Genomic DNA, 22,738 nt, shown 5'->3' on the forward strand with positions numbered 1-22,738 from the left:
CTTGACAAGGAATAATTTCTTAAAGGTTATTTACAATGTGGCACCTGAAACTACAGCAATTAAATTTTCACACTATGTTAAAATCCACTGGTCTACCTCGTACTATAAATGCACCTTTCACCTATGCATGATTCTACAACATCATACATTGGACGGTTAGAAAATACTGGCTCACCAAGTTATGCAGATCTTCCAAACATTGAAAGATTTCATTAGACAATATCAAAAACTCAAATTATTAACCAAGTTTCCCAAGACTTTTCAATCTCATTATAAAAGTCTCAGGGAAGCCAGCAAGCTCATGGTGGCAGACACCAGTTTTTTAATATTCTAATTACCCCTGAAAGTTAAATTTTATCATTGGCAACAAATACTGTCAGTTGTATATCCTGAAGTGACAGACTCAGTTTGTCATTTAAGAAACTGACTGCCAAATACTCAAGTCTGAATACTATAGTTTGTCAGTCAGTTGTTCTTTCAAATAAAACTGGTGCTCCACGAAAACAACCAGCTGGTTCAGTTCTCAACTCAAATAACTGCACAAGCACTTGAGATGACCACCACACTTTGGTGTGCAGCAAAAGTGCTTTATGTATATTTCCTATTTTATCACAAATATTAAATACATCTTCTCAAGGGCCAAGATTTAATAAAATTAATGATTTTACTGCTTTATATAGAACAATCTTTAGTTGTCGGTTTTTTTTTTTTTTTCCTCTTTTAAACTGAAAGAACACATCAAAGAAGACTGCGATGCCTACTAGGACAGCTTGGTGCCTGCCTTGATCTGTGCTAAGGGGCCAGCCATTTTACCCACCACTGTTTCTATACCATGAGAGCAAACGCCAACACTGTAAAAAGGGCATGTAACAGCTTACTGACATTACTATGAAAGTAGTTTTGACCTAGTGGGTTCCCTAAAAGGGTCTTGGGACCACACAGGTCAGCAGATCATACTTTGAGAGCTGCTGGTTAGTGTATTTTCAATTGTTCTGATTCAAACCCATCATGTTTTAGGTCAAAAGTCTGTCTGGCATAATAGGCTTAACGAAATGAGGCTGCAGATGGGTCACTGTGCTTGGGCAGGGGGACAGCAGACAAGCCCGAGCATACCTTCTTGGCGGGTGTGGCTGTGGCCTGCGGGAGTAAAATGTGCACATAGTCATCTGAATGGCAGAGCGGGGCTGGAGGAGGGGAGGTTGCTGGGGTTCCCAGAGGAGTTCCTTTTCCACCTGCACAGAGACAAGGACAGAATATACACAATCAGCCTAACAGAAAAACTGCTGAACTTTTTTCAGCCTAATTATTACTGGAAAGAAAGCTGTTGGAGTTAGCTTTCTGGGTATCTAGATCAGCTGTTTTGTTTTGTTTTTTTGCTGAGGAAGATTTGCCCTAAGCTAACATCTGCTGCCAATCTTCCTCTTTTTGTACGTGGGCTGCTGCCACAGCATGGTCACTGACAGACGAGTGGTGTAGGTCTGCGCCCGGGAAGCGAACCTGGGCTGCCGAAGTGGAGCGTGCTAAACTTAACCACTAAGCCACAGGGGCTGGCCCTAAATCAGTTTTTTTTTTTTAAGGTTCACTTTACAGGTTCTGAAAGCCCCAGATGTTTGCATTAAGTGTCAAAAACAAGCTTACTACTCTAAGTGGCCCGCAAACTCACTGTTAGATCTAAGAGACAGCTCCTTATCAAAAAAGGCAGGCCCAGACCAACCAACCAAACCCAACCTAAGACATACATACCAGTTGTACTAAAGACTTTACTGTAAGGGTGTGACAGATCAGGTGGGACATTTCCAGGAGAAGTTGGGGGAGTGGTCATACCACAAACCATAGATGGGCTCCAAAGAGTAGCCTGGGAAGTTAAGAGGGCATGTCAGCGATGAGAAATGAATACCAAATCATCCCCAAGGTTTATATCCATGACCCATGGTCACTTTAAATTTAGCCTTTTCAACTGGAAAAAGGCATCTTATTAAAGCTTTATCAAGAGACATATTGCATTTTGATGATTTCACTCATCTATGGAATCTAATAAAAAAAGACAAACAAACAAACAAACCAAAACAAACTCATAGATAGAGAACAGATCGGTGGTTACCAGAGGGGAAGGAGGCTGGGGGGTGGGCGAAATGGGTAAAGGGGGTCAATTTTAAGGTGATGGCTGGTAACTAGACTTTTGGTGGGGATCACTTTCTAGTATATACAGATGTCACACTATAATGTTGTACGCCTGAAACTTACACAATGTTATATGCCAATTTTACCTCAATTAAAAAAAAAAGACAAGTTGCATTTTGTAAGTCTAGACTCCAAGAGAAACTCAAGTGGCAACAGTAACTTTCTTTGCTAATATCACATATTCTTAAAACTAATTCCTGAAATGAGCAGCGTGAGACTTTCCCAACCATATGCTAAATCCTGACCCAAATGGTCAGTATCACCAGCAAGCAGAGAAGAAAGCAGCCATACTATTTGACAGCATACTTGTGGCGGCTCAGTTAACAGCCGTGTCGATGGGGAACTCAGAGTCTGAGGTAGCTGCCCTGGCGTACTTAACAATGTCAGCCGAGAAATGGAGTAAGGGGTAGAAGTAGCGCTCCCTAAAATGAAAGGGAAAGAACACATGGGGTTAGTGTGTGGTTTGAGATTATTCTGATAAAAAAAAAGTATGGTCCTCTAGACCATTTGATAATATTCAGTTCTCTATATTTAAAAAATCTGAGTGGACTCCTGACATCCTTGAAGACGAAGTAATATTTAAAAGGTCCTTAAACACTCTTCGGAAATAAAGTTCAGTAAGGTCTGATGTCTAGTTAAGCTTGAGGATAACTTGAAAGAGCTCAACCTGGATGACAACTTCAGGGGGTGCTACCTACAGATAAGCCCAACTTTTATAAGAAACCAATTCTAAATTGTCCAGACTCATTCAAACTGTGTCAACACTAAGGCCCAGAGGGCCTCACTAGAAGTGTCTGCAAAGTAGAAAGATTCCCTTATGAGGTGGTACCCAGAAGTCAAATACTTGAATCCATTTTCTCTTTTAAGTGTTGAAAACACAACCCCAAGTCTATTGGCATACTATCAGGCAGGAAGGAGATCAATGACATAGGACTGAAATAAACTTGAAAGAGGACTTATCAGGAGAAAATGGAGGCAAATGCAAATTTTAAATAATTAGGAAACAGTTCCTAGGAGCTGAACTAAGTCTTATACTAGAAAAAGAAAATAAAGTCAACAAAAATAAACAACACTTTCCAGAGACAAAGTTGTAAAGCAGATAAGTACCAAAGTCACTTTTTACCATAGCTATTCTGTGTGTCAACATAAGGGCTGGCGGTGACATCAGCTGAACGATGAGGAAAGCGGGCTGAGATTTGGTGAGACACAGAATAGCCATCTTCATATGAGGCTTCTGTAGGGTCCAGAGAGATTTTGGCACATTCTATTACAACATCATGTGTTTCTAATCTCTTCCACCTGTAAAAGGCAATGAAAGGCAAGAATGCAAGTTGTAATCCATTCAATCAACAATCAAATACTTAAGAGTGCTAACTCAACGCCAGCCACTGAACTATGATTAGCAAAGACCAAGGCAGAACCACAAAAGCCCCAAAATTAAACAGTACTAGTATATAAAGAATCAGCCATTCATTTTACAAACCTATACTTTCCCCGTTAAAATGGTTATGTCAAGTTATCAGAAACTAATTTGAAACAAAAACTTCATCAACAAAAGACTAGGCATAGCCTCAAAATAGAACACAAACTATGCAGAGCAGTCACCAGGGGGAAAATTTCCTTTGAAACAAAGGTAATCAAAGAACAGGGAGACCTGGAGACCGCCAGGTAGCTGAGGCTGATTTAAGGTCTCCTGTCAAAGCCTCGGGATTCTGATCCATCCCTAGACCAGAATATGGCACAGAAAGACTCAAACCTAGAGAAAGCCTACAATTTAAAAAATTGTCTAAAGATTTCTGTTACAGGAGCCACAGTTCCACTTCTAAGTATTTAGTTTATGGAAATAGACATACACCAAGATGTACAACAATGCTCGGCACAGCACAGCCTGTAATACAAAGAAGAAAATGAATGACCCAAAGTCAAACCAAAGGGAGACACTCTAGAGAAGAAAAATTATTACACCACCATGAAGAAGCATGCTTTCAGCAGGTCAACACTTGCCAGAAGCAAGGAAGAGGACTGATCACAAAAGGCATGATGGACCTTTCTGGGCAATGAAACGTTCTTTATCATGATTGTGATTTTTGTCAAAACTTAACAAAACTGATGAATTTTATTGTATGTAAATTAGACCATACTAAAGTTGATTTAAAAATCATGCTTTCAAAGATTAATACGTGACCTAAAATGCTCAGAATATAATCTTATTTATTTATTTATTTTTGGGGAGGTGAGGAAGATTGGTCCTGAGCTGACATCTGTTGCCAATCTTCCTCTTTTTGCTTGAGGAAGACTGTCGCTGAGCTAACGTTTGTGCCACTCTTCCTCTATATTGTATGTGGGATGCTGCCACAGCACGGCATGATGAGTAGTGTGTAGGTCCACGTCCGAGATCCAAACCTGTGAACCCCAGGCCGCTGAAGCAGAACACGCAAACTTAACCACTACACCACCAGCTGGCCCACAGGATATAATCTTAAATGAATAAAGGATACAAAACTACTCAGAGGTATGCCCACAAATAGGTAGATATGACCACACTAAGCACTCAAATTAAAAGAACTGCAGGTATGGGTCATATTTCTTTTCTTCTTTCACCTCTTCAGTATTTGCCAAATGTTCTACAAAGCCCTAAAACTAATACAACATTTACCTGCCCAAGGATAAACTTTCTTTCCTTTAGACAACATAGTTTCACCATATATATTTCTAAGTAATTAGTAATTCAACAGAGATTCTCATCTTCATGTTCCAAAATGTACAGAAAAACAGCCCAGCAGCAATAAAGGCACTCCAGGGGTTTGCCCTAATAAAACATCTGATCCTACACAATTGTCCTAGAATGCTCATCATTAAATCTTAGATGCTGAAAATGTGGTATTAAATACAGAACGAAAGAGCCCAAGGCATGGGGAGAAAATAAGGCAGCAGCCCTAAGAGGAAGCCTTGAATCTCAGCGTTGCATCTTCGGTCACTATGTAGGCCCTCACTGCCTGTGACATCTGTGTTACAGGTGGCAGTCTCCTCTTTATATATTCTCAGCATGACTGGAATGTGATTAACTGAGAGCACGAGTCAGGACGGATATGTACACATGGGAAGATTGATTTTAGAGAAGAAAAGAAGAATCATAATAAAGTAGGAATACATTTAAATGTTTTATTTTAATCAAAGTAATATATGCATTTACAATATTTTCTTGATTCTTAAAGGGACTTTTCATATTTTAATATCTCTGAAACTGGGAAGTATAGTCTAATCAGTTACATGCTAGTTTATTTGGCATTTTTTTCTTTCTCAGACATACATAAAATATAAGTACATCCTATACTCTATGGCATCTTAGATTCAATGAAATACGGTAGCTTAAAAAGTCAATAAAGTATTACAAGGTAACTCGCATGCCTCTCCCCTCAACCACTCTGGCAGCTGCTTCCAATTTCATTAGCTGAATTGTTACCCTACCTGCATATTTCTAAAGAATACGTCCTACTTTAAATTTCTTGATGTATGAATTTTAGACATCATCTCTTAACTTCCTCTTATGGTACGTGAGGATTTAGGTCACTTCCATATATCCTTTTCCCTCCTCCCCACTGCTCTCAAAATTAGTATATTGCTGATGTGTTTTCTTCAAATTCGGTTTTCAATAATAATTATGACTATGTAAGTATGAGTCACGGCTGAGCAAAAGAGTATATATACTATGATAGTATTTTTTTTGTTCGATTTAGTTTGTCCTGCAGTTTGAATTTTTCTGTTTCTTTTCCTCCGTCTTCTATGTATCTATTACTAATTCTTCCTAAACTTACTCTAACAGCTCTGAATCAATACCTAATATAATTTTTACATAATGATATGCAAATAGTCTACTAGGATTATTCCCCCCCTCCCTAAAGAGCTCCCTTCTGGAGCCCTCTCTCTCCCATGTCAGGCTGGACTGGTTGTTCTTAGCACTGCTGTACAGTGTTATCCTGAGACTTCCCTTGACCATGATCCTAAGTCAGGTGCCCTGTTTCCTGGACTCTGTGTTTTCCTTCATTTTACTCTAGTTTTGGTGGAACACATGCTGCAGTAGTTAGCTGAGGAAGGGTATACGGCAGGTTAAATTTGAGTCCTTGCTTATTTAAAAATGTCTCGTACTTGATAGGACATTGAGTTGGGTACAGAATTCTAAGTTGAAAACTTTTCTCTCTCAATTTTGAAGGTGTTTCAGAAGCTAAAACCATTCTGATTTATGATCTTATTTTTCTCTCTGAAAGGCTTATCCCTGGTGTTTTGAAAATTCACATGGAGACTTGGTAGCGTTCTTTTTTATTGATTAAGCTGGGCACTGGGTAAGCCCCTTCAATGTGGAAACTCATGTCCTTCAATTTTTATATTATTATATTTTCTTCTACTTTTTGTATTTGTATGAGAAGTTTTCTTGTATTATTTCTTTCACAATTTCTTCCCTCACCAAAGTTTTCTCCTCTGTTTTTTTTTTCTTTTGGGTGAGGAAGATGAGCCCTGAGCTAATATCTGCTGCCAATACTCCTCTTTTTGCTGAAGAAGATTGGCCCTGGGCTAACATCTGTGCCCATCTTCCTCTACTTTACATGCGGGATGCCTGCCACAGTATGGCTTGATAAGTGATGCGTAGGTCCACCACCGGATCCGAACCCGCGAACCCCGGGCTGCCGAAGCAGAGCACATGAACTTAACCACTACACCACCAGGGCAGCCCCTCTCCTCTCTTTTTAAAACTCTTTTTTATTAAAATGTTGGACTTCCTCAAGTGATTTAAATTTCTTATCTTTCTTCTCATATTACTCATCTCTATGCTTTGATTCTGCTTTCTGAGATATTCCCAATTTTACCTTCCAATTCTTCTACCGAAATGTTTATTTTGGCTATCATTTTTAATTTTCGAGAGGTCTTTCTTTAGTCTCTTAATGTTCTCTTCTGTGGCATCCTGACCTTATATATGCACAAATGCCTCATCTCTTTCGCTATTGTAGACATTTTCTTCTGCTCTCTGTATTGTCATTGTTTCTTTCTAAGCTCTTTGTCCTCTCTACCTTTGTTTGCGTTAGTTTTCTTCAAAATCTAGGTGATCCCTGTGTACCCAAGGTGAATGAGGCTTTATAAGTTGACCTAGGAGGCTTCCAAGTTAATACAGGAGATTGAATATACACATCCAATTGTACAGCCTCCCAAAACCCCACTGAGTCTTAAGAATTTGTTTGTTCATTTTTTTTTTTTTTTGTGAGGGAGATCAGCCCTCAGCTAACATCTGTGCTAATCCTCCTCTTTTTGTTGAGGAAGACCGGCTCTGAGCTAACATCTATTGCCAATCCTCCTCCTTTTTTCCCTTCCCCAAAGCCCCAGTGGATAGTTATATGTCATAGTTGCACATCCCTCTAGTTGCTGTACGTGGAAACGTGGCCTCAGCACGGCCGGAGAGGTGGTGCGTCGGTGCGCGCCTGGGATCCGAACCCGGGCCGCCAGTAGTGGAGCGCGCGCACTTAACGGCTAAGCCACCAGGCCAGCCCCTGTTTGTTCATTTTTAAATATAAACCTACAAGAAGAAGAACGGGAGGAGGGAGAATAGCACCCTAAGTTTTTCAAACTGGAAAGCAGACAGGCAAATGCTAACTGACTTAGCAAATCTAAGAAAGCAGAATCCTAAGCTGCCAACGTTTCAAAGCTAAAAGTCAATCCGATTTATACTGCAGAATCCTTAAAAAGCTAAAGAATTTATAGCATCAAGTACAACTAGAGATGAGTGATAGTTGGTGAGGGCAGCTAAAATCAGGAAGATAGGGTAAAGACTATTTGAGGAGCACTTAGAGTCCCAAGATCCCCTCCTCGACTCTATGCTCCCAGGTAGCAGCCCTTTTCTCATCAGAAATCTGGACTATTCTCTGGAGAGAGTAAAATAGAGAGTTTCTAGACTGAGCTACTCCAGAAATAGTTGAGGGCTTGATTATCATTCAAAGGGATTAAGTGAGCAGGTACATCCGCAATGCCAAGACCACTAACCCCTCCCCCCACCAGCCTCTTCCCCCAGCAGCAGCCAGACCCTCCCCAGGCTAGAGATTAGAAGACCCTTTTCTAAAAAAATTTGACCAGCAAGAGGAAAACAATACTAACATCAGTATCTCCAATAGATGCTCAGATCCACATACAAGGAAGCTCCAAGTCAGTAAGTTCCACCCCGTGACCAGAGCTTTTTAGTCTCCTCACTCAAACACAAACAAATGACCATATCTTTGCAGAAAGCCTCATAAATTTAAAAAGAACAACAACAAAAAAGCAGCTTAGAAGAAATAGATTACGTGCAGAAGAGAAAACCTAAAAAAAAAAATCAAACAACTATCAACATTCTCAAAGACATGAGATTGCATCCACAAAACAAAAACAGGCAACTATAAAGACGGAGCATTCAGAGACCTAAAAAGAGCTCTTAGATATTAAAAATACGGTGGTAGAAATGAAAATCTGATAGGATCAAAAGCTAAAGATAAACTAATCTTCAGGAAGTAGAATAAAGAGCAGAGAGAAAACACAGAGAAGCAGAGAACACTCTAGGGGTCCCAATCTGAATACTAGGAGTTCCAGAAAGACAGAGACAGTGGAGGAAAGGAAATCAAGCACAAAATAATTAAAGGAAATTTTCTAGAATTTAAAGATAAGAGCAGGCCAGCCTGGTGGTATAGTGGTTAAGTTCACACACTCTGCGTCAGTGGCCCAGGGTTCACAGGTTTGGATCCCGGGCATGGACCTACACACCACTCATCAAGCTACGCTGTGGCAGCATCCCATACACAAAACAGAGGAGAACTGGCACAGATGTTAGCTCGGGGCTAATCTTCCTCAGCAAAAAATAAAAAAATAAAGATAAGAGTTTCCAGACTGAACAATGAGAAGAGATTCATAACAAGGGACCATCACTGGGAAATTTCAGAATATTATGAGAACAAAGAGAAGACTCTACAGGATCCCACAGAGAAAAATACAGCAAATACAGATGATCAGAAATCAGGATGTCTTTGGATTTCAACAGCAACAATGGAAGCAAGGTGGCAATGGAATAATGCCTTCAAGTTACTGAATGAGAATGACTCCCAACCTAGAAGTCTATGCCCCGCCAAATAACTGCTTCCTTTCTCTAAAAGCTACTAGAGGACGTATTCCATGAAAACCAGAATAAACCAAGACAGAAGACGTGAGATAGAGGAAATGGAAGATCCTGCACAGAAGACAGGGAAAGGGAAGTCCTGGAGAATAAGATGACAAACAGCTGTGTACAAGGCACAAAAGGCACTTGTTCAGATCAGAATAGACATGCCAAGAGACAGGCGTGTTGCAGGCCATCACTAAGGTTCCCACTGCCACTATACCATCTTTTTACCTGAGGAACAGAGTGTCTAGGCAACCCTGGCCTAGATGACTTGTTGGTACTTAGTCTGTCTTGATATGCACTGATTAAGCTCCAACTCTCCCTTCTCTGTCTGGATCAGCTGAGGACATTCATTTCATCCCACAGAAGGATTCTGCTCTGACCTGTTCCTGGAAGCAGGCCACAGTGAGCTTAGAAGCAGCAAAGAGAGCAGTCTCCTCTCTCTGCCATATTTCGGCAGCACATCCAGTACCTGGCTCTCACTACAGGCCTTGCCAGATGCTCTGACTAGGGTAACCCTTATGTTTCTCAGGACTCATTCATGTCCTTGCCCACTGACTTCCCCAGAAGGGGCTCCTGTAAACTCTCAAGGAAGGGGAAGCAGACCAAGACTCAGACACTCGGTTCTTCCTCTCATTTGCTAGGAACCTTCATCTAATAGTGATGAGACTACCCTTTCCTTAGCCAGGCTTTGCTTCCTAATTAGCTTTCTAAAACAAAACAATACATGTGGTAAAATTATAAAGAAAAGCAAGAGAATGATTAACATAAAAGCAAGAAAAATAGTTGTCTCTGAGGTGGGACAGGGAACAGGGAGAAAAGATGGCTGCAAGTGGGGAGGGTAATGTTCCATTTTGTAAGCTGGATGGGGGCTACATACACAGGTATTCATGTATTATTATTATACTTTACATACACACTTTCTATACTTCACTACATATACTTCACAGTAAGTTGCTCTAAGCTGACTGAGGCTCTGCATGGCAGAGGGAGGGTCTGCAGAGAGGTAAGATTCACTGTAGGGGGTCAGGCAGTAAGCCAGCTTTTTCAGTGGGAGATTCCCAAATGTCAATATCTGTGGACTGGTCTCCTCAAAAAGGCTTCAATCCCCTGCCTGGGGGGCACAAGCCAGGCTGCTGGCCAGGGAAAAGTAGTGCGTAGAATTTCATTTCATTCCCTGCTTTTCAGTCTCGACTCAGCTCCACTCTCTGCCCTGCTTGGTATCCTCAAATCTGGGGCTCGCAGGTTTAGTTTCTCCAGAGAATAAACCTGGGAACTTCTGCAAGGCCCAAGGATAATGGTAGTTGCCTGGCTGTGCAGGGTCTAGGGAGTCCAACCACTTGATACCCAGACTTTCCATAACCCGCTTGTTTTCAACCACAAGCTTCACCTCCTGCCTCGCATAATCACTGGTACCACTTAGCTGTAAGCCTTTCTGGGGTTCTGTGAGGCATGCATCTGCACTGTAACTTCCTCCACTCTGCTAAATGAGTTATTAATTCTCTGTGAGAAACACAGACTCATATAAAGTATTCGCTGTACAAGTCCTTCAAAATGGAACGATTCTATAAGTAGAACCTGTATTCCCAAATAAGACCTCAATAGGGACATCTCCTAGACCACATTTTCAATCTCTCAAGAGACTCTATAAAATTCTGTGTCACTAATTTAGTTTCTATACCTTCGAGGGTCCAGTTCATGGTCCTTGGATCCAGTCACTAATTCCGGATGAATTCGCACATGCTCCATCATTGGCTAGAAGAGTTTGGGTTGACAAATTATAAAAGGCTTAATTTCTGTGGTATCTCCACACAATGGAATATTTATTTGACAATAAAAAGGAATTAAGTACTGATACATGCTACAACATGGGTGAACCTTGAAACATTGTGTTAAGTGAAAGAAGCCAGTCATAAAAGACCACATATTCTGTGACTCCATTTATATGCAATGCCCAGGACAGGCAAGTCTATAAAGGCACAAAGTAGATCAGTGATTTCGTAGGGCTGTGGGGAAGGGGAGTGCGGCAGATCAAGGGAACGGCTGAATTTCTTTTCAAAATTTCCCTATCTACCATTTAATACAAAAGTTATATGTGCAGCCTGTCTACACAGTATGCTAAGTATCAGATAAATGAGCAGTTTTCATTTACCTTGACCACTTCCTCAAAAGTCTCCAAGTTTTCCTTCATACTGTAGTGAGAACGTAGAAAGGAGACAAAGTTGCAAGGGTACATTCCATAAAGGCGATGAAAGAGAGCATAAACACTGGCATGGAGATGGACAAGATAGATTTCTGTCACGTGGCCTAAAAAAGGAAACAGTTGAGAGGTGACTCTTAGCTGGAAACAAGATTGATGTGTGCAAAACAGACATGAATACGTGGCTGCCAGCATGACTTGTTGTTTACGTATGCTCCCACCTTGCCGCTCCAAAGATAGTAAGTACGTGACTGTGGTTTTCTAAAACCCAAATATGAACACACCAGACACTCCTATTTAAAATCCATCAATGGCTCCCTATGGCCTTTAGATAAACGCCAAGCTACTTAGAGTGACCCACAAAGGCTCTTCTGATCTGATCTCTGCCCTCCTCTCCAGCCATCCCTTAAAAAGGACCCCAGACAATCTCATGATACTAAACTATCTTTATAACGATAGTCACTCTCCCTAAAATTTGTAATCATGTTTCATATTGCCCTAGCCACAAGGCATTTCTTGAGAACAGCACTGTCTTACTCACCTCTGTACCCTTAGTGCCTCATACTGTGCTTGGTACATAACAGGCGATCAAATATTTGTGGGACAAATGTGTGAGAACCTTTTAAAATCAGTAATGTAGTCTTAGCTATGCAGATTTGTAACTACAGAGTGAAAAAAACTATTATCCTAAAATTAGCTTAATGAGCTAAAAGAGTAGGAGAAATGGAAAACTTCGTTAATCTAGCCTTATCTAGACCCTATGGAAACCCCCAAGTCCACAGTATACATAAAGCTCCTCTATAATAATGGACAGACCATTCCTTTCTCTCTAAGAAGAATGTACTAAATAAGCTGGCATCCTATGGGCCTTATGCTTGTTACTTAATCCTGTACAGGAAGCCACAGTATTCAGTTTCACAGGGCTTACACATTCCATCCTTTCCACACAAACATCTCATGCTGGGATTACCAAAAGATTCCAAATCTCACAGGCTTATAGCTTCTGAATCATTTTGATAGAGCTGTGCTACCTGCAGATATGGAAAAAAAATCCCACTGCGTTCAAAACTAGAACACTAATTAGGACATACTGCATTTTCCCTCCTCCTTCTACATATACAATAAACAGGTTCTCAGAACTAAAAGTTGGTGTTCTGTGACAACAGACCAGCAGAGTAAGACAAAAATGTTCCACAAGCTTAGTGCTATACTGCTATGACATAGATTGAAGTTGTTTTTTAGTTTACTGAAAATCAGGAAGTTTTACATCCTACCACTCAGTTTCTCTGACAACTAATCCTTTTAAGTCAACAGAATAAGGAAGGTATCTCAACAGTCATGCTTCTTATTTGTGCCTACAGTGGACGCACCCAAGGTATTTCCTCCTCCGGCTAGTGACAAGCACCCATTTTAGCTATAAAATTCTACATGTCCTTTCCTTACAACTCATGACCTGTTAATCAATAATGAAAGCATTCACCCGGTAGGGTATGACAGGCATATAAAGAGATCTTTACCTGGTTTCTTCAGACACCATGACGAAAGACGGCCAAAAATATCAAAGAAATCATGAAGGTGCTGTTTCCCAGACTGTGGAATCATGGGTAGCATGGTTATCAACACTAAGACGCCTGTTGTGAGGACGACGACATCGGTGTCCATCTGCAGAAGGAAAGACAGAGCAAGAAGAAACACCTGTCAGGTGCAGCATTAGGATCGGCACTATCAGCACAAGAAGTGATTCTAAATACCGAGGGGATCGCAAATTAGAGGCTCATCCACAGACTCATTTCTTTATCCCTAAGGGTTTTGGGGGGACAATACTGAAACAGACTCAACAGAAAAACTACTGAGGACCAGCTTAACTGTGAATGAGTCTGCAAGGACCACTTCTGATGCACCTGGACAAACCCATCCAGGAGAGGAGCTTCAGCCTGGCTTGGGGACTCCCAAGTCCTAAAGCCTAAGGATGTCCCATGTACTGCACTTGGAGGCAAGTACCAGAAGCCACTTCTTAACAGAACAAAGGAATGCTGTTGTTTTCATTCATTCAACCAAATCCTAAAATATTTAGTTTTTGTTAATCAATTAAAAAAAACCCACAAGTAATTGACAAGTAATTCACTGTTTTTTTAAGGACTACCAAAGAAGTATAATTTAAGAAACAATTAGTATAGCACTAACAAGTCTACTTAATGGCTCACCTTCATAGCACTATTTAGAGATCAGCAAATAAAAGAAGATATAGTGACCTCTGACCGTGTCTACAGTTTAAATATCAAGTCATATAACTTTAGGTTAATTGAAGATACTTAATACCCCACAGATAAGGAATCAACTCAGACTAGCTACAGCAGCTCACCTGACCCATAATTAAATCATGAATGTTTGCCAAGTAACTGGAAATCAGATTTAAGAAACAAGATATTAATCAAAAGACTACCACGCAGGCTAAGATATTCATTATTTCTATTAAAAATGGAATCTATGAGTCCAGAAATAAAGTTTTAAAAATATTTAGTTTTTACATCAAGCACCAAGCCTTTTGTTACGGCAGATTTCTAGTAAGAAGAACATAAAATATGGGTAGGAGAATCAAGAATATATAATGAGAATATATACAATGAGTTCTAGTAAAAAAGACTAACCCTAATTTTGTTTATCATAACATTCTAACTGAAGGCTTGGGTAATTAATAGTCCATGAGTAATTTTTAAGGCTTATCCCTTTTGGAAAAGATAAGTGTTTTGCAATCTGAACTAAACGGTGTGCCTCAAAATTGGACTACATTCTCATCAATTCATTCACTTAAAAAAAATTAAATTGTTAAAATTGTTCCTGTTTTTTTCTTAACTTAATAAACTTTTTTCTTAACTTAATAAAATGCTCATTTTTATGACAGCCTACCAATGTGACTCCTTGGGACCCACCTCCAGAGAGAATAAAACGGTTACCCTTGCCGGCAGAGACAAAAATCAATTTGCATGGTGCTGTATTAGATGAATCCAAAGGTACTGCCATCCTGGAAGAAATACTACTGGATACTGTCATGTCTCTACGAGGTACAGGCAGTTACTAATAACCACATTTTCTTATTTTATAGATAGAAAACAAGTCCAGGAACTAAAAGAGATTAAGCAAATGGCCCTGAGTATTTCAGCAAGCTACTATCAAAACTAAAACCATAAAATTCTATTTAGGTTTTGACTCCCTGTGTAGAAAAATGCACTAAATTTAGTGCAAAAAAGTAGAATGCAACTCAGCAAGCCTTATATCAACAAAACCTTAATTACAGATGCAACCAGAACACGCTCCTAAATGGTTAAAAGAGCCTCTCAGCCATTTTTCTATTAGCTAAAAGAGGATTGAGAAATGGGGGTTCCCCAAAGAGAAAGCAGCATGTTTTTAATTGAGGGAAGGCAAGATGATGATGAAATCAAAGAGGGTTGGAAGAACGTGATGTTGGACCAATCTGACTGAAATGCTACCATATTTACTCAGACGAAAGGTATCTGACAGTCATACTGATGCACTAAGAACTTACTAAGTACCAACTCTGGACTAGATTACACTTGAGAAAAACCAAATGCCTAGATGTTTTTAAACACTCAAGGTTAACATCTAGCTTGCTTTAATTTACTCAAAATTTCAGAAATTCTATTCATAAAGCCATTTTGTTCAAACCCTTACAAACATCGTACCTTGAGACATTTTAGTAAAGAAGGCAAAAGAGGTGCTTGAGAGAGCTTATGCTTCCAAGATGGCTGCAGTCTTATGACGTGCCCCAGTAACGAGAGGGTGGATAACCGAGAGGCGGCTTTGCCCACGTATTCATTCATTTTGTCCAAGAGGTGCTAAAAATGTAAAAGAACAAGCGAAATATATCTCAATAAAGCTAGTGGGGGTGGAAATCAAGGGAAATCCTCATACGAATGTATGAAGCTAATGCAAATAAAGGCAGCAATGATGTACTCCAGTCCCCCAAGTCTTCCCTTTGATGTAAAGCTAAGGTCAAGCAGGTAAAGAGATCAAATTCAGGATTTTTCAAAACCATGTTAGCAAACAAAACACTGCTGCATTTGGCCTGAGAGAGGGCAGCCAGTTTGCAATTCCTAAAAAAGGATCCCCATGATACAGGTCTGCAAGGGGAGGGGACTCCTGCGCAGGCCCTCTTTCTGAGGTACAAACAGCCACTTCTTACAATAACCACTGGTCCCAAGCCTGTGGTTGGTTGTGGAAGCTGTGAGGGGATCCTGCTGGAAGCAGCTATTATTGCTACAGGAGCCCAGCCTACATGGTTTGGCCCCAAATATAAATTGGATAGAAGTTAAAATTCAGCCCAGTGTGGGAAAAAAAAAAACAAGATGTACTGGAAAAGGCACAAAATGGCAAGGCCTTCAAATCCTAGTGAATTCACTAGCATTACAAACTCAAGACTTTCCAAAGCCTGCCATCACAATGCTTTGTTGGCTATTTGCCACCAACAAAAATAAAAGCAAAAACCAAACACAAAGGAGCCCTCCAAGGGCCTGACTCATCAATTAGCCCCATTAATTACCTGCACTTACAGATTTTCGCATATTGACTAAAAGTCTAAAAATCCTATTCAAAGCAGGGGTTTAAAGAGGAGTACCTTATGGATCAAAATGTCACTGTACAATTATAGTATTGGGACGACAGGATATCTTTAAACAAAAAGACAGTAAAAAGCCTCTGAAATATGTTTTATGTCATAAACTTTTCAGGAAACACAGGTCCTGTAGATTATTTTTATAAGAAGTTATAATCTGTGAGCAATGTCATCTGTTGCATACAGAAGTCCAAGGAGTGAGCTCTGGACAGGCTGCGCAGTGGGTCTGCATAGAAGCTGTCACACTACTCGGAGAGTATTAAATGCTCTACTATTACATTCTGGCAGTTACCTTATCATGGGGCTCTTGCAAGGTAGTCAGGATGTGCAACACCGGCTGAGAATTGGTGTCTAGGTAATAATCCACCAAGGTGTTTACAAGCATTGGACCACGGTCTAAATAAAGAAAAGGGCAGTTGATAAGAGTTATTTCCTTTAACATTCTAAATGTACCTCAGATAGTTGCCTGTCACAAAATCCAAAAAATATGTCTTTATATCTACCCAAAGTTATATGAAGCACCTAGGTATTTCTGCCTCCTTAAATTAATTTAGCTTTAACAAGAGGATAATTCCAAGTTTATTTGCCTAAATGTCCATAAAAGCACATGAAATGCTATTTCTTTTTTATTGCTTTTTTAATTACAAAAATTGATCCATGTCTATTGCTAACAATTCAGATTATATGAAAGTACATAAAATAAGAGTGGAGGTCCTTCTCATCACCTGCCTCCAACCCACTCTTCAGAGGTAAACACCCTTGAGTTTGGTACATGTCCTTTCAAACCTTTTCCTACTTGTACAGTTGTACAGTCTCTCTCTCTCTCTCTCTCTCACACACACTCACACACACACACACAGCTCCCATGTTCATATATCTGTATGTGTTTTTTTCCATTTAACAAGGCCGTTGTAGACAGCTTCCCATGTCAGCATCTACATCCTGCTTCATTCTCTTTACTGACCTCCTAGTGCTCCACTGCATGACTCTACATAACTAATTTAACCCTTCACCTACTGCAAGACATTTGGGTTTTTCCAATTTTTCACTATTATTTCATTCAAGGCTATAATGAAATACAGATCCTTATAAGTGGGCCAGATGGTACAGGTTTTTAAATTGACATAGATACTCCAAAAAGGCTGAACACCAATTTATTCTCCTGCTAACAGTGCCCATATCCATGATCAATATTTGATTTTTGCCAACCTGGTAAGCAAAAAAAGGTACTGTTTAAATTTGTATTTCTCTGATTAAAGAGAGGTTAAGCATTTTTCATATTAAAAATCACATGGGTGATTTACAGAAGAAATGATATATCTGGGATTTGCTTTAAAATATTTGGGTTGGGGGAGTCAGGAAGGTAAGATGAAACAAGAATGACAGAAACTTTGGAGCTGGGTTTGTGGGGTTTGTTATGTGATTCTTATGCGTTTGTGTGTATATTTGAATATTTCCATAAATAAAAGCTTAAAACACATACAGATTGAATTCACCAATGTATGCTCTTTTTTGTTGGTTTTAAACACTCTCTTTAGAAGATGCAAACCAAAATTCATCAGCAGGATTCTAGTCACCTCCAGGTCAATCTCTTCCGATTAGCAGTAAGCTAAAAAGGATATGGTTTTGCTTACCAGAATTGAGGTTCTCTTTAAAGACAGCTGTTACGTCATCACGCACACTCAGCACGGGGGAATCCAGCATGGAGAGGAGCTCCCCGATATTTGATTGTTGGGCCATTATCTTACACAAACGTGCTGTGCCGGGTCCAGGATGTGTGTTAAAGACTCTGAAGGCTCTTCATTGGTGCCACTACCAGACTGAGAAAAAGGAAGATGAACAGTGTGACAAAATGGCCCCATTTCTCCCCCACAAAAAATTACCTACAAGACAAACCAGTGAATGTGTTCAAATGTGTTCAAAAAAAGTCTGTACAGAACTTTGGTGATAAAAGAAGCTAGGGTGTGTGAATTATTTTATCTCTGACAAATTTACGAAGAGGCGTTCTCTGGAACACAATCAGAGAGAAACCTAAAAAGCTGATACCTGTCAGAACCATCACAGCAACTTAAGGACAAGACCAAATCCAAGCTCTCTTTCTACTTCTGATTCTACCTTGGGTTTTGGCTAAGACTATGTTTATGCTTCAAATCACTGATCTAAAAAGTAGATGAATTATTCTCAGAAAAAGAACTAAAAGCATACTATTTTATTCTTGACAATCCCATCAAGGTCTAAAAGTTAGTATAGCTGGTGAGGTCCCAAGTACGTTAAGTTCAATACCTCATTTGAACCAGGGATTGTCTCTCTATTTTTAGTGTATACTCCTCATCCTAGACATCCATCACACACTCACACGCCTTTGGTTACACGGAAGCAGCATGAACGGGGGCGTCAAGGGAAACCTTCACCTTTCAGAAACTCAGTTCTTTATGGTAGTGGAGCAGCTGCCTTATCTTCGTCTACAAAAAGCAGCTCTTTCCCCAAGTGTTATGATACACATTTATAACTATTTATTTCTCCCCACTTTGGTCTCTAAAGCTGTATTTTCAAAAACAAGTAATAACAGCTACATTTATTAGACAGGCACCGCACACCTACAAACATCATCGAATACACTCCTTACACTACCACTGTGTGACTGGTTCTTTTGTCCCCATTTTACAAGGAGAGAAACAGAGATCAAGCCATTTGCTCAGGGTCACAAAGCTAGCAAGAGACAAAACCAGGAGAGAAATGAAATTCCAACCCAGATCTGCTTGACTCCAAGGCCCCAGGCCCTTAAATGTGACATTAAGCTAACTTGTGGTTTTGATCCTCACAGCAACTCTATGAGGTAAGACGGTATTACCCTTTTTTTACAAAGGAGAATATGGATACTCAAAAAGGATAACTTTGCCAAGGTCACACGGTAAAGCAGAATATAGCCTAGCCCAGCTCTCAGGCCAGTGACATTTTAATATGTCATTTGCAGCCACATTAAAATATATTCTTATTTTCTATTTGCTTGTCTTTGAGTAAGCTAAAGTAGCAGTCTCAAGCTTTAGTATATGCTTGTTAGAAATGCAATTTCCTGGGCCCACTCCAGAACTGAATTTTGCGCTCAGGAATCTGCACTTTAATAAGCACCCCAGGTAATTCTTATATGGATGACACATAAGCCATGTTTGAGAAACACTATGCTAAAGAAAAATCCCACTGAAGAGTTAAGCTCCTCCTACAAGGATGCCCAATTTAAAGTAGCAATGACCCCAGAAACTGGTGAGTATTAACTTACTATCATCTATGCTCTCGTTTAATTACAACCTCGTGATATTCACTGATTTGGCTCTTGGTGAATAATAAGTTCATTAGCCAGAAAAATCAATTAAAATGTCTAAATGCATTGTTGATAGCAAATCATGATGTAAGAAGTTGCTGGCTCACACCTTATAAACCTTATAGGTAAATCAAAAAGTCAATTTCAAAAGGCTCAGAAACGTGAGACCACAACTGGTAAGACTTTACTGTAAAAGAGTTCAAAACTGAAAATAGGAATACATTTCACCTTATTGTGAGTTGGATTAAATTAAACTTCTGAGCAAAGATAATACCAACCTGTCAGGATTTATTGTTCATTGAGAGGATTAAATGAGATAACATATGTCACACACTTAGCAGAGGACCTGGCACAAACAAACACTCACTGAGTAGTACTCGTATATTATCAGAAAGAACACTAGTAAAAATCTTTGGTCCATCACTTTCAAGATGACTTTTTTTTTTTTTTTTTTTTTTTTTTTTTTTTTTTTTTTGTGAGGAGATCAGCCCTGAGCTAACATCCGCCAATCCTCCTCTTTTTTTTTTTTTGCTGAGGAAGACGGGCCTGGGCTAACATCTGTGCCTATCTTCCTCCACTTTATATGGGACGCCGCCACAGCATGGCTTACCAAGCAGTGCGTCGGTGCGCGCCCGGGATCCGAACCAGCGAACCCCGGGCCGCCGCAGCGGAGCGCGCGCACTTAACCGCTTGCGCCACCGGGCCGGCCCCTCAAGATGACTTTTTAATAGCACATGTATCTAGCTGGCTCCCACATTCATTTCTATTTCAAGTAAATCACAAATAACTCTCAATTAGTGATAAAGAATGCAATTCATCGTTTTAAAAGTATTTTGTCCCTAAGTATGGTTTTGTTCCAATAAAAGTGCTACTTACCTAGTCTCAGCCTACAGACTCTGAGTTTGTCTTCTGTGTATTCACAAGACAGTCATGTCAGAGCTGTTCCTCCAAATGCAGGCAGCCCAGAGCACAGAGTGCCATGAGCTCAATTCTAAACAAAGATGGCGACTGTCCAGTCAACTTGGCAATAGTCAGGGCTGGCCAGCTTGGGCTACCTTGCTTCTTTTTGAGTTTTTAAATATAATTTAGGTATAAAAGTCTGATTTCTGGAGCCTACTCTTTCAAAAGCTTTATAGAAGGCAAAAATAAGGTTTTATCTAAAACACGATAGAACATTTTTGGCAACAAGCTTTTCTCTTTGGTTCTAAAATTCTTTTGACCATATTTTTTAATCCCCAGAAGAAATATAAATCTTGGGCTTTGTGTGAGATTCTTCGTTTAATTGACCCAAGTTCATTTTTGACATTCTAAAAAGCCCTCATGGGAGTTAAATCATAAGCTTTTGGAATCAGTCCTATGATTGGAATATCTCTCCTTTCAAAACTCATTCAAATATTTCTTGAGGGTCTAAGTGCAGGGTGCTAAGTAGGGAAGGCAGATTTAGCAAGTGCAATGAAGAATTATATGTGCTCGAAAAGGAAATGAACATGGTTCCGTGGGTGCACAAAGGAGGGAGGGGACCAGCTTGACCTGGATGTGGTGGTGGTGGGTGAGACGCACATGTGTTAAACACACTTAATAGCCTACGGAAGAAAGGCTGGGAAAAGTCACTTAAAGGTTAGCACCACAGGCACATGAAGCATCCACTTATAGCCGTGAAAGGCTTTCTTCCACTTTGAAAGTAAGCAAGTATAGAAAAGAGGAGACAAGAGAAGCCGAAAGTCAACATCTGGGTTAATACATTTCTGTATCCCACATGCCAAAGCAACATTCCATTTACTTTAATATTATCTCTAATGGCCGCACGCCACAGTACAGTGCTATAGATGATGCTATTTATATCACGGAACCATGACTTTCAACGCCCACTCCTGACCCCAAAACCTGTCACTCTGCCAGTCTTCTGGATCTCAGTAAAAGGCACAACCATCAGTCCAAAGCAAACATCTAGGAGACATTTTTGACTCTTCTACCACTCCCACCCCCACATCTAACCTCTCAGCAAACCCATGATCTCACTATCCCCTTTACCATCGCCCCAGTGGAAGCTCCCATTATCTCCCCTTGGAGACAAGGGAAGAGCAGCCTCCCTCACTACACTCCCCGCTTGTATTTCTGCTCCCCTACAATTCATTCATTCACCACCAAACAACCACAAGAGACACTGAAATATGGAAATCAGAATCTACCATTCTCCTGTTTAAAATCATTCAATGGTTCCCCATGGAGCTAATAAGAGCCAAACTCATGAGTGGTCTACTAGACTACAAGCCTCCACGTGATTCAGCCATTTATGAACTCCCAACCTTCCTCTGCCTTCATTCCACACCACTCTGTCTCTTCATTTCTCTGCTCTAGTCTCAGTCTTCTCAAACCCAGGAAAGGTGGTTCTTTCTCAACGCCTTTGCACTTGCTGTTTCCTCTATCCTTGGAATGCTCACCTGCCACATCCTTCCATGACTAACTGTCTTTCAGGTCTTAGTCTCCAAACTTGGCCAAAATCTGGTATCTGGCTTTGGCCTTGGTCTTCAGAAGGTTTAAAAGTTGAACTATCAACTGCCTACTTCAGTAGCATTTCTGACATCCTTAACCGCGTGTGTGTGTGAGATCAATAACTATATGGCCACGTCATTACCATTATACCTAAGCTACATGATGTCAGTAATGTGAAGAAGGCATGCATTTAGAATTTCTGTTAATATCTGAATATTCACTTTCAAATAAAAGTAAAACACTCTAGATGTAATAACCAAGTTTTGTGTTTTATAAGTTGAAATTCTGTCAGTTTAAGAATGAATGTATACTTATTAGAAAAATAAAAGCTTCAGTTCACGATGAATGTGATTTTTATATTCAAAAACAATTGAAAACTTTCAAATAGTTAAATATGTTAATAATATGAATACTAAGGGGGCAGATTATCTAGATAACTTTACAAATAACAGTAATTACTCTTTGAGCCAAATGTTTATAAAAATTTTAATAACACCTGGCTAAATAACAGAAATTAAATTATATTTTAATTCTAACTTCTATAGAATTTTTTTTTTTGAGGAAGATTGGCCCTGCACTAACATCTGTTGCCAATCTTCCTCTTTTTTTCTTTTTTCTCCCCAAAGCCCCAGTACATAGTTGTGTATCATAGTTGTAGAGTTGTAGCTCTTCTATATGGGACGCCACCTCAGCATGGCTTGATGAGTGGTGACTAGGTCCACGCCCAGGATCCGAACTGGTGAACCA

At 39.9% G+C, this 22,738-nt stretch overlaps 1 protein-coding gene across 7 annotated transcripts in view; it reads right to left on the reverse strand.

Annotated features, from left to right (window-relative positions):
- Window positions 1–22,738, reverse strand: part of TSC1 (TSC complex subunit 1) — a 57,400-nt gene that overhangs the window by 22,441 nt on the left and 12,221 nt on the right. For 3 of the 7 annotated variants that reach the window (XM_058524373.1, XM_058524371.1, XM_058524370.1), the window contains exons 3-12: window positions 17,814–17,999; window positions 16,472–16,575; window positions 15,251–15,403; window positions 13,067–13,211; window positions 11,502–11,656; window positions 11,031–11,104; window positions 3,305–3,480; window positions 2,473–2,603; window positions 1,744–1,855; window positions 1,114–1,232 (exon numbers count right to left, since the gene is read on the reverse strand). In XM_058524373.1, coding sequence (XP_058380356.1) covers window positions 1,114–1,232; window positions 1,744–1,855; window positions 2,473–2,603; window positions 3,305–3,480; window positions 11,031–11,104; window positions 11,502–11,656; window positions 13,067–13,211; window positions 15,251–15,403; window positions 16,472–16,575; window positions 17,814–17,919 — 1,275 coding nt within the window. In that variant the 5' untranslated portion in view covers window positions 17,920–17,999. Of the gene's footprint in view, window positions 1–1,113; window positions 1,233–1,743; window positions 1,856–2,472; window positions 2,604–3,304; window positions 3,481–11,030; window positions 11,105–11,501; window positions 11,657–13,066; window positions 13,212–14,479; window positions 14,549–15,250; window positions 15,404–16,471; window positions 16,576–17,813; window positions 18,000–22,738 lie in introns of those variants that run through there. The other 4 variants (XM_058524374.1, XM_058524372.1, XM_058524376.1 and 1 more) reach the window with 3 other exon arrangements.

Source organism: Diceros bicornis, chromosome 28, assembly GCF_020826845.1.
Source record: "Diceros bicornis minor isolate mBicDic1 chromosome 28, mDicBic1.mat.cur, whole genome shotgun sequence".
NCBI lineage: Eukaryota > Metazoa > Chordata > Mammalia > Perissodactyla > Rhinocerotidae > Diceros > Diceros bicornis.